This window comes from Barbus barbus (genome assembly GCF_936440315.1).
Source record: "Barbus barbus genome assembly, chromosome: 10".
NCBI lineage: Eukaryota > Metazoa > Chordata > Actinopteri > Cypriniformes > Cyprinidae > Barbus > Barbus barbus.
The window spans coordinates 20,048,817-20,066,882 of record NC_136738.1 but is presented as its reverse complement, the minus strand read 5'-3'; the positions used below and the strand labels follow the sequence as shown (position 1 = coordinate 20,066,882).

The window sequence follows — 18,066 nt, the reverse complement described above, 5'->3', positions numbered from 1 at the left end:
ATTTCTTCTTTATTCCATAAAAAACAAGACCTTTTAACATTCTGTACTTCATCTAAAACTATTCTAAACAGCATTTTGCTGTTACTTTGTTAGTGATTTAATATATGAAATATTTCATATTAATGGAATCAATGGAATTTTTATTTATACTTTAAAAAAATATTGTCACACCGCAGCAGCATTTAAAATAAAAGGGTAGGCAAAAGGTATATAGTTTACCAATATTAGCGCATCAAATATGTGTTCATACATTCATGTACATTTTAGCAGAAAATTATTTTGTTGATGAAATGCATGTGTCATAATGTTAATGATGCAGTTCCTGTTTCACGATCATTCATCAGAACATGTCAAATCTTGTAAGCAGAGACTTTTGTTTGTCGTGGGTGGTTTAATTGTGTGTGACCTTTTATGATTTTCTTTAGGATTTGAGACTAAAATGACTGATTGATTAAAGGACACAATGCAACAACCTGATTAATAAGGAGCCCAGTGAAGAATCTGAAAACAAGTATATTTTTAAATATATCATTAACAATAAATACCTCCATGAGTTATAATATCTATGCGAGCAACCCAAGACTAGTACATATATCCGCCAGTATTGTCCCTGTCCAGGGATCATATCTGCTGCTAGCTTGCATCAGATCAGAATCTCAGGTTGAAAATGTAGGAAGCCCCGCCCAGGGTATGTGCAGTGCTGACGTGCATGGCTGCCTCACGTGACTCCTCTGGAATGTTAACAATGCAGTAAGTGTCCAACTTTGTACTGCATTCTAATTCTGCCGTGAGTGGCGAGAAAATGGAGGACAATCCCATGATTTTCACTGTGTTCTTTATATGAGAGGACATCGAAAGACGATCCCTGGGCAACAAAACACCAGACAAATAATCTACTACTTTACAGAAGTTTAAATCAGATCCTTGGATTAAGGTACCACTAAAATCACATGGTGAGTCGCTCAAAACTTTAACTTTTTTTTTTTTAAAACGCTGGGCATTAGTAGTTTTTAGGGATTTCTATATTCGATTTACGCTCGCAAATCCTTTGTAAGTGTGGGAAGGAAGTATTTGTCATTTAAAGCGAGATAGGAGTGAGCGCGCTGGAATGCGGATTCTGCGTGCCTCTCGCTCCTGAACCGCAAAGCGCTGCAACCTCTAGGCCCTGCAGCTTTATTCCGCCTTAAAGTTACTTTGTGTCTTTAAAAGCAGTTTGAAGATTTGCTGTTTGTAAATCTAATGAGAATAATGTGAGGTCATGTACATAAAACCTTTTTGGATGGCTTGCTTGTATGACTTTATATTCCGTTTTTACAGCTGTATGGAAGACATACGATAAAACTGAATCTTTACCGAAACTCACCGTAACAAATATCTGGTCTTTGACTGGTATAAACACCTGACTACATTACAGTTCTGTTACAATCTCATGAAATTTCGCGTTGGCTGAGGTGGTGATAAAATAGAGGTTTCCACGAGCTGCAAGTAATGTTGTATTTTAACTCGTGCCTAACATTGTTATACTTCCCGTAGGTTTTTGTTTATTGATCTCGTGCAGTCTGATTAATATAATGTCAGTGTTATTCTGTTGTGTTTAAATACAACATACTTTCTACTTTGCAAGGAAGACAGTGACACAACTCAACAATAGGAAAGTATACAATAAAAGTATTTTTATATTGATGTTTACTGTGGTTATTTAAACAATATGCTCTCAGAATTAGTTTATATTTAGCTTATGTATGTCTGTATAAATTGCATATATGAAAATGTGGTTAAAGTGCAAGAACCAAATTTTCAACATGATTCATGGACCATGCTATAAAATTAAATGGCTTCCAGTTCACATCCTTAATAATTTGTCCAGAACATGGGAACTGAAAAGGACAATCAGGCCCCATCATTAGCTCTGCCTATGAGTAATAATTAAGCAAAAGTGTGAAATTGTAATGATTTGACAAATATTATTCTCTAGTTAGAAATAAAGGTAAAAAGCAATAGAAATTGTTTGGAGTCACTCATCCATTTCATATTGCGCTGATGGAGTTGGAATACCACACCATTCAGTGTGTGGTGATGGCGCAGTGGATAAGACACATGCCTTTGTTGTGAGAGACCCGGGTTCGAATCACTGTGAGACACCAATGTGTCCCTGAGCAAGACACTCAACCCCTAGTTGCTCCAGAGGCGTGCGACCTCTGACATATATAGCAGTTGTAAGTCGCTTTGGATAAAAGCGTCAGCTAAATGAATAAATGTAAATGTAAATTCAGTGTCTTGAAATGAAGGAAAACATTTATAAAATGGCTTGGGCTATTCTTTGACTTTAATGAGGAACATTGCAGAAGAGCTGTGTTTATGAATGTTTATGCTGGTTGTATGTGGGTTATGCAGCAGTGTGTTTGTGGTCAGCTGCACCGTCTAACTGCAGATGTAGCATCATTAAAAGCTTGTGGACTGAATATGAATCTATTAAATGTTTACTTTTCTCAGGGATGATCTCTGAAGTGTACGGATTAGTGTTTTTGAAAGCGGAGGTACTGTGAATTGCTGCTGTTACTTGGGGAATGGAAGGCATGGAAAGTATTGTGTTGGAATCCTTGACAGTAATGTCAATTATACTACATTTGTTCTAGACTGAGCAATGCATTTCCAGTATTGAGCACCCACATTCCAGAAATATGTTTGTTCTGAAAGTCCTTTCTTCTTTGTTTTACCAGAAGACAAGAAATAAAAATAAATGTTGTGAAACGTTTGGTATTTGAAGACCCCACGAATATCATGATGAGAGGCATTTTTCACTCCTGTTTTGAATTTGAGGTATTTCCCTTAGAAACAGGAAGTTTGAACGGGATATATTTAAGGGCTTTCTTTTAGTTCAAGTCAGTCATGAACCATGATCAGTAGTTTTTTAGTCTGTTTCTCCAGAACGGAACACTTTACATTTTTATTTTCAGCATTTCTTTTTTAATATTCTTAAAAGAAGTCTCTTATGCTCACCAAAATACAGTAAAATAGAAATATTGTGAATTTACTCATTTGAGTCAAAGCTGATTGAAACGTTCACAAATTGAAAATATTAAGGCAATAAGAAATGTTTCTTGAGCACCAAATCAGCATTTTTTTTTTTTTTTTTTTTTCTGTCAGGATTCTTTGATGAATGGTTTAACAGTTTAAATACACAGAATGCATTTGAAATAGAAATCTTTGTATAAATGCATTTACTGACACATGTTTTGCTTGACATCAATTTAATGCATCCTTTCTGAATAAAATACTTAATTGGTTACAAAATTGACCCCAAACTTTTCAATGTTGTCATAAGATACAAAGTATATTGTATAAGTTATGACACTGTGTTGAGAAGTTTGATTTTGCATCTACAATAAGGGTTTGCCATATGACCATGTGAGCTGCTGCGTAAGGAACATGCTGCTATTCTTCTGACTGCATATTCTGCTTCAAGGGAGTAACAGCACAGATGTGCATGTGGTTAGTGGTAAACCTACCTGTTGACAGAGGTGCTAATGTCTGATCAGACTCAGACTGTCAGGCATTTGACACAGAGTAGTGGACCGCACCCTGACCCATCTGTCTAACACTGTCTCCACAGGCAAAGATGCATACCAGACTGGGATGGAACAAGTACGCAGATGCAACCCCTCACATGTCTTGGAAGGAGGGGGAGTGTGAGCCCTGAAAGGGGTGCTGGGATGTGAGTAGGCCAGCATCCAGCACAAGCCAGAGCCAAAGAGGCAGCAGCAGCAAAGACGAGCAACAACAGAAATCCTAATCTTCCCTTGCATCTTTCCCATTACAGCCTGTTATCTATTCAGGTCAGACTGAGCCTGGGTGTGTACAGTTCTGTGTCTTATTGCATGATTGCACTGCTGTTGTGTGTTTTCTTGTGAAGAACTGACTAAATCTTTCTGTGTTTTTCAAGTGTGAAGAATTTGTGTGTACAGGCCACGTTCACTCATGAGGCCTAAGACCTTCCCTGCCGCCCCATATGTGGGCAACACGCGCCAGCGCCTGCAGGAGATCAAGGAGGGCCTGAAACAACCTGCAAAGCTGGTGAGCCAGGCGCTTCATGGAGGGAGCGCTCGAGGGGAGGGGGGCAGAGGTGGAGACTCTAAGGGCAAAGACCAAGCTGGAAGGCAACAACAGCTCCGGCAGCCTCAGAAGTTCAACAACTACCAAAATGCCCTGCGAGAGATCCGCAAGTCTCTATTGCCTTTTGCCAATGAATCAGGCCCGGGATCCAGCTCAGGACATCCTGGTGAAGTCAATAGACAGATGCTACAGGATCTCGTCAATGCTGGTTGTGATCAGGTAAGCAGTGTCTCTGTTGGATATACTATATGTGTGTATGTATATGAATTTCTGATAGTAATGTAAATAAAACAAATAATGATATAAGAAATTATTATTTTTTTTTTAAGATATTTATGTAGCCTGCATGTGAGTGTATATGCAGCATTATGCAGCATTACTGTTAAAATGTTCCACTTAATATTTTTTTGGAAACAGTGACCATTTTTTTCAGGATTCTTTCATGAATAGATTCTTTAAAAATACAGCATTTCAATAAATTTAACATGTCCTTGCTGAAAAAAAAGAAATACTTCAAATATCCTGACTGAGAATAAGTAAAACATTTTTTGTTTATATATATATATATATATATATATATATATATATATATATATATATATATATACATACACAGACACACATGTACATACATACACAAATGTAATCGTATATTCATTCAGAAATGTTTCTGAACAAACATTTTGAGCTCTATAACCTTAGCAATTATTGAGCTTTGAACATTGTACAGTAGACATCCAGTACAGTACATATCCTATCTTTGCCAAGTCTGAAATCATTACATAATATTGAATATAATGTTGAAATGGCAGTTTTCACAATTTATTTGGTTTTTTAGTTATTTTCTTGAAGAGCACAGTGGAACATCTCCGCCCCAGAGGAAGTGGCAGAAGCCAAGTCAGCCCTTCCTCACCTTTAACACTTAAAATATAAACATTTATACAGAATTGTTTCAATTCTGTTTTTATCAATATTAGTGTTAGCTAATAATGGTCAAGTTTATATATATATATTCATATGTAACTGATTGTTTGTATCTGTGTTGCTGTGCAATAGTGGTTGTTGTGCAACCACTATTTAGTTAAATGTGTTACATGTTTTCTGGTCCTTGTATTGAAACCTAGTGGCTGAATATTAAAGGGATAGTTCACTCATAAATTCTGTTATCATTTACTCACCCTCATGCCGGTCCAAACCTGTATGACCTTCCTTCTTTTGTGAAAAACAAAAGAAGATATTTTGAAGAATGTTGGTAACTGAATAGTTTTGATGACCAAAGTATAGAAAAGAAAAAAAAAGATTTTTAAACTTTTAGGTTTACAGAACAGGGTTGTTGTTGTTGTTATTATACTAAAATTAAAACCTTAAACCTTAACCTTGAAATTAAGCTGAAATAAAATTAGAACTTATTATTGAATTAGATTTAAAATAGATAAATTAATAAATTTGAAATGTTGCCTTGGCAACTAACTGATGGAAGTTTAAGTACTAAAATTACTAAAACTAAAGTTAAGAAATATAGAAATATTTAGATATAGAAATATTTTTTAAATTTTATTTTTAATATTTGCAATACTCTAATAGTAACCTCCCACTGAAAAAAGTCATACAGGTTTGAAACGACATAAGGGGAGTAAATGATGACAGAATTAAAAAAAATTTGATAATAGCCTGTTCATTAATTTGTGTCAAACAAGCAGGAGACCTAGGTCCTATAGTGTGTATCAGTCTCTCTAATGCAGACCCATTGTCAGATCATTAATGAATATGTGTTGGAGCTTTGCTACTAATGTTCAGATACAGCTCTGAGAGCAGCCCTGTAATTGCATTAGGCATGAGAGGAATGCTGTGCTCAAGCCCATGCACAACAGCACTGAGAAATCCACCATGGCCCAGTGGAATTACGAGGCCTATCTGAAGGGAGCCGAGCTGCCTTTATCACATGGCTAAATAGAAACTAGAATGGGGCTTTTTTAGGTCTCTGGAAGCTGAAACATGCTATCAGATGAAGTATAGTATGGAGTAAGACTTGATTTGGATCATGTTGTCTGGATTCATTCCTGACTGGCTTATCCTTTGCTGTCGGTCCTGATGCTGGCTGATTCTGATATGTATGAATGATCATTTTATGTACTAGTATGAGTTTATCATTAGAGTAAGATTTTTGGGTTACAACTCTCCATCTGAGGACAACTACTTTAAACTATTTATTTTTTGCCCTAACGAGGAAAAAATGTATAAAATTCAGAACTGAGAGAACTGTCTTTGCTCTGCATTCATGGGACAGCATATGTGGCAGCAGTACACACAGAGGAAGTGGTCAGTTCATTCGTAGATGGGTGGTACAGTTTCCCCAGCAGAAATACAGTAAGCAGGGATGTCCCTTTTCTGGTCTTTCAAAATTTTTGTCTTTACGTGTGGGTTAAAGGTTTTTATTTAGTTGTTACAAAAACATGAATGTTGTGTTTTGTGGCTCAGTCTGTCTGACTTTGTCGTCTCGTTTTCAGATTTAGCGTGGCCAAAAGTTCGAGTTTGAATCTTGTCCCTGTGTCGTGCACCACATGCACCTAGACCTCCCATAAGATCTGGGCTTACATTTCGGCATGTTTTTATTAGTAGTAATTTAGTCATTATTGTGAAATGACTCAGTTGTGGTTTGTGACTTGGTATTTTTAGTTCTCCGTCGTCTTCTGACTGGGTCCTGTGTTCCTCCCTGACCCTCCGTACATTCCAGGAAGGTAAATGGTCCTTCCCTGAGCTGCTTTAGTTTGGTCGCTATAGTTGGATTTCGCCTCATAAATTACACAGCAATGCGGCTGACGGTTACATAACCACCTCTGAAGGAGGAAATGTTTTAGTTGGGGAATGAAAAGGGGGGTGGGGGTGTAGGAAGAAGATGAGTATGACATGTGTTGTGGATTTGTGGTTTCGAGCTTAGGATATGAAAAGCTGTCTGCGTACATCATGCATGTGATGCTTGTGTACTTGCGGAATATACATGATATGATGAATGTCTAGTGCGGTGTTGGCATATCGCGTTTGCACATCTAAATCTAAATGTTTTTATTAGCCTCCTTGCGCAACCCAATTTGTCCAGGATCTTGAAGTCAACTTGAAACACCATTCGACTTTTATTTGAGTGGAAGAGAATATTTAACAAGAACTAATGTAGGACAGGGTTCAAATTTATTTATTTATTTATTTATTTCTTCAGGAAGGTGGGCAACATGCATCAGTGGTTGGTGGGAAGGGGCTGAAAAGTAAGATGTATTGGGGACATCATCCAAAAAGAAGAGCAGAGCAAATTGTGTATATAAAAGATTACAAAGACATTTGTTTTTCTTAAATAATAAACTTTGTCGGCGCCAACATTCAAGTGGGCAGTGTGCTGACCTATAACGTGATTGCATTGTGGGCGTCCCAAGTTCGAATCCTGGCTCGAGGACATTTTATCAGTTTATGCATAGCCAAGGATTTGAACCCTTGAACTTGGCATTGCTAGTGCTATGCTGGGCTGTTTTAGCTGCTGTTTGAGCTATTTTGCTACTTTATGGATGACGTTCCACCTCTCCATCCACCGATGATGATGCCCATCCGGTCCTGTATCTCAGAGTCCTCCATATGGCTTTCATTACCATTTTCAATGGTGGAATGTGTTTCAGAATTTGGGTCAAAGTGGAAGCTCTTAAAAATGAATGGTGATGGAATATAGTTATGTCACTTTAGACTCAAGACTATAGACTGTTTACTTTTTAAAGTATGAGTTGGGGAAAAAAGGAGAAAGAAATGTTTGTGTTTCTGTGTGGATACTTACCGACACCACAGTCAGAAATTGAATGTCTAGTGTAGCATTGAGGCTTGTGGTCATGACAAGGGTGTAAATACAAACGAGATATTTTGGGACCAACCAAATGAACGCTTAAGGCACATTGGAACAGAATGATCTCAAAAATAAAGAGAGGAGGAAGGACAATTTAAAACGAGATTGAAGCATAGATTTCCACATAGCTGGAATTCTTGCTTCGTGGCTCGTGGAATGTCCTGAACATCTGTCGCCATGACAGTGGAGGTCAGGGCTGAAACTCTGACCTGGGGCCAAACCAGACCCAGCCCTTCCCGAAACCAGACTGAAGTCCATGTTGGATTGTTGTGTGTGTGTGGTGTGTGTGTGTGTGAGCGCTCTTTTAAAGAGGGAACGAGAGAGTGGCGCCTTTAAATCACCAAGGGGGACGAGAAGGCACACACCCTTGGAGCAGACAGTGATGGAATGCAACAGAAAGCCATGGCACTTCTGAGAGCCGCGATCACAGACAAACAGCGTGTGCTCGGCGTATTTCCCGTGTGTTTTGTACAGTACTGACTGTGTAAAGAAGCATTTAGACAAACTGATGCAAAACACAGAGTAATCTAAACTACTCAGGGAATGTGTAGAATGTGTGTGGATGTGGCACTGTGTACTGAGTGTGCCCACAGTTTATATAGCTGCTTGTTTATCCCCATTGATTTTTACTCTGTCAGTGCCATCTAACCAAAACTCTGAAATAGTTTTGGTCACTCTAACTTTGTCATAGTTTCATAATATAAATCTACTTTGAATTTTGGCATGCTTGGTGTAGTATTATGTTTGACCACCAGAGGCAGTGTAACACAGCTTGCTGTAGTGCTGTAGATTTGGTTTGGGCAGAATGTCTTCTGAATGAGGTCATATGCCATTCAAGGGGATTTCCTCATATAGGTGTGGGTCTGCTCACAGAAGATTGTACATGTCTGAGTTGTTTTATTTTAAATTGCGCCATCACAAAAAGTGACAAGGGAAACTAACTTGTTACCCTTACAGATAAGCAGAGTTGTTGCATGGTGGGTAATCGTATAAAGATTCAAGATGAGAACTAAAAAAATCAGTCTCTATATAAATTAAAAAAATTAACTTTTTTTTATTACTTTGAATTTAGTCAATTTACAAAAAATAAGAAAAATAAAAGTTTAAAATTAATGTGCCATTAGTATTACCGTTAAATCTATGAATCATTTCAAGGGTCTCACAGTGCAATGTGTGGTCAGATGTGCCCAGCTCTGGTCATAGTGCACTTGTGGGCTGGCACAGGAAGGAGCTTGTACTAACTTGCAGAGGAAGCAGCTGCAGGGAATGTTATTTTAACAATTATCTGCTGTGTGTATGTACTATGGGTTGATTTATATTTACGTGCAACTTCATTTGGACATGTTTATCTAAATAACTGAAGTCCATTAACGTAATTTTCCATAACCAGTACAAATTCCAAAATTGCACAATACCAATTTTGATTAAAATATTTGTCAAGCTACATACATTCCTTTTGCTCAAGAACATACATTCTTTTTTGCTCAAGAATGTTAACTAAATTAAACTAGAGCATTGCCTTTTAAGTGAAGGAAGTCTGACTTTGCCTAAAAAGTAAAAGAAAATTAAAAATATTAATATAATTCGGGCTCTATTACAGTCTCTCCAGTCATGAATTTCTCTGCAAATTAAAGAAGAAAATTAGCACTTACTGGTTGTCCTACATCTGATGTGGGATATTTGTGGGAATATAGTGGCAGTCATGGCCTCAGCAGCTTTGCCTTGCTTCATATAGTGATTTATTTCAAATTGATTTCTGTGGTTATAACAAAGGGTGCCATGCCTATAATAGGTAGTTGAAATCTCATCTTTAAAAGTACTAGTAGTATTGAATCTCAAGTACCTTTTTATAAACCTTATATAAGTGAAGTTGTGCCTCATTTGTGCATAATTTGAACAAAAAAATGAATGCATTGCTTATTCTCTGCCTGAAATTCTGAAACAGGAAATGGCAGTCCGTGCCTTAAAACAGACTGGCAGCCGTAACATTGAGGCGGCATTGGAATACATTAGTAAAATGGGTTACCTGGACCCACACAATGAACAGATTGTACGTGTCATCAAACAGACGTCCCCAGGTATGTGCACACTTTAAAAACATATTACTATATTCATTTTATGAATGATGAACTGCCTTTAAACTCAAAATGACCCTTTTTTTAATTCACTACAGGAAAAACTGGCATGCCAAATTTAATGGACCACAGGGCGGCAATGGAGGGCACTGGGGATGGTGCAATGCCACCTTATCACCAAATGGGAGCTCCACTGTATGAGGGGGCTGGTTATGGGGCTGAGGGTGAGATGGCTCGTGCATACATGGGTGGACCACCTGTCATGAACTACATGCCACCGCCTACCAACACTTCACAGGGTCCTACCATGGGAAACCCAATGGGTCGTCCCGCAAGTATGGGTGCCTACTCCACAAGCATGGCTCCCCAAAATAACCCTGGGAACCCTATGTACACCCCTGGTCCAGCCCAGCAAAAAGGCTACCCTGGTGGGATAGACCAGGCCATGATGGGCTACAGTGTGCCTGGACCACCCATGCAAATCCAGCCTCAACCCTCGGGAGGTCCTGGCACTCATTATGACTACAGGCCTCATATGATCGAAGCCTCCAGCTATGGGGTAAAACGAAGTGCTTCTTTCCAGAATAAGATGACCCCGCTAACATCTGAAAACTATGTTAATATGCCAGGCAAAGGAGCAATGGGCCAAAACGCTGGTGGCTACCCTCCTAACTTATATCTTCCACCACATTCGCACCCACGCCAGGCCAGTCCCACGTCACACCAGGTTCACATGATGCAGCGCTCCCCTGGAGCTATGGGTGGTGAGTTTTCTGATGTTCCTCAAGGCCTCCTCACTCCTTCCAGGGCCAGTCTGAACCTCGACCTCTATGAGCATCACTGGCCAGGAGCCCAAGGTCCTGAGGGGACTCCTCCAGCCAGGCAACCACAGGGGCCCTTTAGAGGGGAGGTACGTGTCCCCAGTAGGACCAATTCTTTCAACAACCACCAGAAGGTGACTGTGAGGCAGGCATTGCCTCCTGCAGCTAGTGTTGCTGGCAAGCAGGATGCATCTTTGGGTCCGCCAAACACAATAACTGCAGTGACCTCTCCACCAATCCAGCCACCTGTTAAGAGTATACGGGTCATGAGGCCTGAGCCGAAGACAGCAGTAGGACCATGCCATCCAGGGTGGCTGAGTGCACAAGCCCAGGATGCACCAGAGTCTCATGGATACATGCCAGATGAGACTTTTACCCTGGACCCCAATCAAGAGCACCGCTGTCCGCCTCCACCCTACCCCAAAACACTACTGCTGCCTGGATCTGGACCGGGAACTGAGCCTGCATCCCTGGAGACTGGAGCCATGGGTGGATTTCAAGATGTCAATGCCACAAGTAGAACAGCCCAGAGTGCCTCAGTAGGAAAGCAAGAGGAACCAGTCTCCAAAGACAAAGTGAAGACAGGCAAAGGCGAGAAGGCAGTGAAGGATAAGAAGCAGATTCAAACCTCACCTGTGCCTGTGCGAAAGAATGCCCGTGATGAAGAGAAGCGGGAGTCTCGCATTAAGAGTTATTCTCCCTTCGCCTTTAAGTTCTACATGGAGCAGCATGTGGAGAACGTGATGAAGACCTATCAGCAGAAACTCAATCGCAGGATGCAGCTGGAGCAGGAGATGTCTAAGGTAACCAGTGCTAGAACTCCATTTAACCAAAAAATACACAGATCGAGTTTAAATGTTATTGCGTTATTGTTATTAAATCAAGCCACCCACTTCTATCTCTTCCATTCCTCCAGGCAGGCCTTTCAGAGGCAGAGCAAGAACAGATGAGAAAAATGCTTTACCAGAAAGAATCCAATTATAACCGACTACGACGTGCCAAGATGGACAAATCGATGTTTGTCAAAATCAAGACACTCGGCATTGGGGCCTTTGGTGAGGTGTGTCTTACACGCAAAGTGGACACGGGGGCCCTGTATGCCATGAAGACTCTACGAAAGAAAGATGTTCTGAACCGAAACCAAGTAGCCCATGTGAAAGCAGAACGAGACATCTTGGCAGAGGCTGATAATGAGTGGGTAGTCAGGTTGTACTACTCATTTCAGGACAGAGACAGCCTGTACTTTGTCATGGATTACATTCCTGGAGGAGATATGATGAGCTTGCTGATCCGTATGGGGGTTTTTCCAGAGCCCTTAGCCAGGTTCTACGTAGCAGAACTAACGCTGGCCATCGAGAGTGTGCATAAGATGGGCTTCATCCACAGAGATATCAAGCCGGACAACATCCTAATTGACCTGGACGGACACATCAAACTGACTGATTTTGGTCTGTGTACTGGGTTCCGTTGGACTCACAACTCAAAGTATTACCAAAAAGGTAAGGGACTTGAAGAAAAGGTGATACTCATAGCTTTTAGCTGTTTGAAAGTAGTCTAAATACTGTTGCAGTGTTCACCAAATCAAATTAATTGGTTGTCTTTACTTTCTCTCTTTGCACTGGTTGAATAGGGAACCATATCCGGCAAGATAGTATGGAGCCGAGTGACTTTTGGGATGATGTGTCTAACTGCCGTTGTGGTGATCGGCTGATGACTTTGGAACAGAGGGCAACTCGACAACACCAGCGTTGCTTAGCACACTCTCTGGTGGGCACTCCTAACTACATTGCCCCTGAGGTGCTTTTGCGTAAAGGTACGGAGTGCACAAAGACAACAGGAAGTACAAGCTAGTCAATAGGAAGTGCCGGTGTTTATAGATCTCTTCTCCTGTTAAGTGTGATATTTTCTAATGTGCAGGATACACACAGCTGTGTGACTGGTGGAGTGTAGGAGTAATCCTGTTTGAGATGCTGGTTGGCCAGCCACCCTTCCTTGCTCCAACCCCAACGGAGACACAGCTTAAGGTAAGAGCTCTGTTTGCATTTTATTAGGTCTCTTTGTTTACATGGTTCATGTAAACCAGTGTGTCCAGTCCTGCTTCTGGAGAGCCAATATCCAGCAAAGTTTAGGTCTAACCTGCCCTAACACGCTTGAAAGTTTCTAGTAATTCTGAAGACCTTGATTAGCTGGTTCATGTGTTTAATTAGGGTTGGAACTGAACAAGATAGTGGTTCTCCAGGAGAAGGATTGGACAACCAGACTGATGTAAACAGACTAGACCTATTGTCTTTGGTTTTATGGAATTGTGACAATAGGAAAGAGGTACCGCTAACGTTGATGTCGTCACCTCCATGGGCTCCTTTTTTATAGGCCTGAAGTAAAGTAGACAGCTTGTCTTTGGTAAATTTTTACATGTTTGGGATACATGGAATTGTGAAAATTAACGAATAACGTTGTTGTCATCACCTCCACAGGTTATAAACTGGGAGAACACTCTCCAGGTGCCTCCACAAGTAAAACTTAGCCCAGAGGCAGTTGACATCATTGGTCGACTCTGCTGCTCAGCTGAAGAGCGTCTGGGAGGAAATGGGGCTGGAGAGATAAAGGCTCACCCATTCTTTGCCGAGATGGATTTCTCCAGCAATCTTCGTACACAACCTGCTCCATACAGACCGAAGATTGCCCACCCCATGGATACATCCAACTTTGACCCTGTTGAAGAGGAGGGCGGTCCAGGAGCCTGGAGTGACAGTGGAGACAGCACCCGCGCTTGGGACACCCTCTGTTCTCCTCACGGGAAACACCCTGAGCATGCCTTCTATGAGTTTACCTTCCGAAGGTTTTTTGATGATAATGGCTGTCCATTCCGTTATCCCAAGCCCCCCGAGGCAACGCAAGACCTGCCCAGCAGTAGTGGGGCTGGTAGCCTGAAGCCTGAGCTGGAAGAGGAAGAGGTTCATGAGGAGGAAGAGCAAGGGGAAGGGTGTGAGCCAGTTTATGTGTGAGAATGTTGCATCGGGTGTTAATGCTGCTCTGCCTTTACCCATAGAGGACCTCGCCAGTTAACACGCTGCATCTCCTACACTTCCTTTTAACCCTACTTTTTCTTCAGGGTGTTTTTGTACAGGTTAATTGCATGGAAGAACATCAGAAATGGAGTGCAGAAAGTTCCATGTGAAATGTGTTTATTCCTCCAAAAGCATTATGCTGTATCCTTTGCCTGTTAAAAAATGACTGAAGTTCTGACCTGGGACCAAGGAAATACACGCAGCTTAGTTCATGGGGACGTTGGTGTGACTGATAAAGTTGGCTACTCTCCTATGAGAGCACAAAAACAGATGTGTAGCTGCTGCTCTGTGGTTTGTCAGTCAAACCACTCTACTCTTATGGTTAGTGTGGTCTGCGTCGACTGTGCCCCATTTCTTTATTCCACTGGGGGAAAATATCCCAGTCTTACGTCATATTTGAACACTTCCTTCAACTCTCTCAGCCTGGTGATGCTAACACAGCCATTCCAAACACCAGAGGTCATGGTGAGGGATCAGAAGAGAGCTGGACTTAGGATGGTGGCTCTATGGTCAGGTTGTGATTAGGAGATGTGCCAAGAGCAGAGAGGAAGATCACAGTTCTCCTCCATAGTGCAATCCCACAAAAATCTAAATGCATACATGCAACATGCATTCACACACAGTCAAAATTGTGGAGGTTTGCATTTTTTTTTTTTTTTATAAAACTAAACTGACTTTTATAGCACAATTCGGAAGCATTTTCTGAAGTATGGAAGCCAGATTTGCAGATGTTCTACCGTATGATCCCAGTCATTTTCCCTTCATTTATCTAAAACAAAAAATGTTTTAGAAGATTTTGTGGCGCCACCAAGTGGTTCAAAGTGACACTGTAAACAGTCATGCGGATTCTTTTAAAGATTTAACTTCTACTTTATGAACTGACAGTATTAAGTCACTTCTTTGAGCAAAGTCTGTCCAAAAGATCATGCAGTATTTTGCAGTTAATACACTAATCGCAGCCTTTTTGTAAATATTATACAGTTATACATGTTTCATGCCTTATCAGGTCAAACGGTGCTCTCAGATGACACGATATTGAGACAAAATATTTTACGTACAGTCAGCACTTCAAGAACAGGGGATCTTAAATCTCCCATTATTGTTAAAGGTTTTATTTAAACATCTTTTAAATGTTAAATAACCCATTACATTAGATATAAATTCTGAGGACATAATGTGTAGTATCAAAAAATCACAGTTTGGAAAATTAAGAAATTAAGACTCTTAAGAGAAAATTAAAAAGGTCTGAACGTTTTCTTTGCTTGTCAGAAATATGCATGGTAACATTCGTTCATTCAAATTAAATACCACAAAAAATTGCAATATTGACATTTTTATTTTGCGTTAAGTGTTAGGTTAGTTGCCGAAGTACTATTTTATTCATTTGATAACAAACATTTATCTTACCTGGCTTGATTTCTTTTGTTTAAAGGCTTACTAAACCTGTTCCCAATGGTTGCTTTACATTCATCTGCTGCTTTATGTGTAACTAAGATGTGCATCACACATCATTTTTAGAGGTGCAACTGGCCATCCAGAACAAATCTGCAACATAACAATTTTCAACTTTACAAAATTACAAGAGCTGGGTCTCCAGCTATTTCCTTTTCTTGTTATCCAGAAGACTTTATATGCTTTTATTGTATAACTCTGTCTGCTTTATCCTCTTCCTGTTTCCCAGAATTCTTAATTGCATTTAGTTTCATAAGAAGATCTTAAAAAGTCAGACGGGTGGTTTTTGTTGTGTGTTCATGCTCATCCAGATCCACTGGAAATGATCTTGTCTGTCGCCATCAGTGAACTTTGAAGCAGAATCATTAGAACAAGTGCAAAAATGTTTTGTCATTGAGGCTGCTGCTGCGCCATTTGATCACGCAGCACAGTATTCTAACAAGACAGTCTATGACCGAAATACAATGAATACCCTGAGGCAGAAACCTTTAAGAAATGGTGGAAAAGTGGCGAAAGAAAAGACAAATGTATCTGATGGTATGACTATGTGCAATACAGAAAATACATTATATAGTTTTCTAAATACAACAAATAGCCTTTATAACTTTAAAACTGAATTATGCTATCTTAAAGTATATATTATATTGATTTATATATTTTCAGTATAGTTTCATGACCCAATGCTGCTTATTGTTATTAATATTACACTTTAAAGTATCATTATCATCATACTTTCATTTATACTTTCTCTCTCTTTTTGTATAAAGTGTGATTTTGATTGTCAGTGTGATTGATCTGGTGTAAGACGAACTGTGTGCCTTCTAATGAATGTGTGGGTGTGTGTACTACGTGCTGATCAGTATTTCAGGAGAAGATGGAAAAGCCCTTCACTTCTTGCTCTCAGGCCGGTCCTGAGTGTGAGAGAGAGGGCGTTTTTGGTGGGATAGCTTGAGAAAGACAAAAACGCAAGAATGAATGATTGTCATTGGGACTCTGAAGGAGATGTATATGAATGTCATAGCAGGATGAATATGGAAACATGTTGTGTGCATTTGATCAGTGATAAGGATTGTTTTGAATTTCTGCGTGAAGTCCATTTAATATTGTCTTTCTGAGATCTAATGTGGTGATAATGTGTCACTGCACAAAATGTTCTCTGTATTAGTTATAATCTCTCAAGCTGACTGACAATCATGTGGTTACGTGCTTGCAGTCAATATTGTCAAAACACCCGTACGACCGCTGACTGAGAGCGCTTTAAAAAAAAAGTCAATGACGATCAATTCATGTTTTATATATTGTATCAGTACGATCACTCCTAAAAGTTAAGTGAAACTTTAACAAACATATTGTAATGTAAAAGTATATACCAAGTCAAATTGGTATCATGCCTTTGGTCCAATCAAACAAGTCGATTGAGCTCCAGGGAGTGTGAAAGCAAGTATGGTAGATGTTTTGCTACCCCATATTCGTCAGAATGGACCACTCAGTGAAAAAGCATGAACTTTCTATGAATCTCTCAGAGAGTCAGGTTTAGGATTTGAATGTAATGCGTGTGTTGTGCTTAGGATGGCTTCTGTGTTTCACTTTTGAAAATGTTGATTGACAATCTTTGACTGTATGTAGAATTGTGTGATGATGGGACTTTTTCTCTCATGTATGTTTTTGTATTTTAATGGATGAATGGGTTGGGACTTTTTGACGTTTGTAATCTTTTAACTGTATTATATAATACTGTTACTATTGAACATATATTTATACAGATATACATATTTTTTGTATCCCTTTGTTCTTATTTTTCTCTTTTCTGAGCTAACTTTTGAACCCCCTTGTCTACAGTATTACAGACAGTATGCATTTGGATTTATATCTCATTTTTTACATGTATGAATTGAGAATGTTTAAGAAATGCTTTCGCTGTCCTCATTTGTAAATGTATATGTCTAAATTAAATTAAACAAATCATCCTCTTGTTTGGAGTTATGGTGTGTGGCTGTGTGTGTGTGTGGCTGTAGAGGTGTCTGGGCCACACCCTAGATATTTTTAGCTTATGTAACCCATCAGAGCATGAATGTCTTTCTTATTAACCCATTTATTTCCAGCAATAACTTGGTCACCAAAATTGACTTTTTATTCATTTTTAAGTTTGAAGGCAGTCAAATTACAGTCATGATTACATACAGGATGAAAATTTTTACATGGCTGATGTAAAGTCTTGATGAGGTCTATATCTAAAATATCAAAATACAGATACTTTGTGCACATAACAATTGAAATGGTCTGTTATTAAGATTGTGAGGAGTTATTTCAGAGAGAGCAATGATTACAATAATGTGAATACCTCTGTTGTCACAATTAGTATGAAAACATTAGTATCAAAACCTTTTTTTAATAATAAAACTGCATATTTCTAGGTATTATTACATTACATTAAGTACAAGTGCAAATAAATGATACATTATCATTACCTATCCACAACCACCTAAAAGTAAAAATATAGTACATTTATTTTATAACCAAGTTTTGACTTTGTAATATTCCACCAGTTACAGATGTGAATAAAAATGCACCTGCTCACCTAACTGAATTTTTGGGGAATAAATTGGTTATTGAGTTAAATACTCATAAGATAAACACTAGCAGGAATTTACAGTGCT

General features: G+C 39.4%; 1 protein-coding gene across 2 annotated transcripts; it reads left to right on the top strand.

Annotated features, from left to right (window-relative positions):
• The first annotated feature begins 802 nt into the window (after window positions 1-802).
• lats2 (large tumor suppressor kinase 2) lies at window positions 803-17,381 on the top strand. Of its 2 annotated transcripts, none has more exons than XM_079427497.1 (9): window positions 803-953; window positions 3,614-3,836; window positions 3,944-4,332; window positions 9,939-10,071; window positions 10,167-11,692; window positions 11,806-12,388; window positions 12,520-12,702; window positions 12,807-12,913; window positions 13,364-17,381. In XM_079427497.1, exons 3-9 carry the CDS (start codon window positions 3,979-3,981, stop codon window positions 13,892-13,894), a joined length of 3,417 nt encoding a protein of 1,138 aa, XP_079283623.1. In that variant the 5' UTR covers window positions 803-953; window positions 3,614-3,836; window positions 3,944-3,978; the 3' UTR covers window positions 13,895-17,381. The 2 variants fall into 2 exon arrangements, with proteins under 2 accessions (XP_079283623.1, XP_079283622.1); XM_079427496.1 differs by having other exon boundaries at window positions 3,614-3,852.
• Window positions 17,382-18,066: the final 685 nt, after the last annotated feature.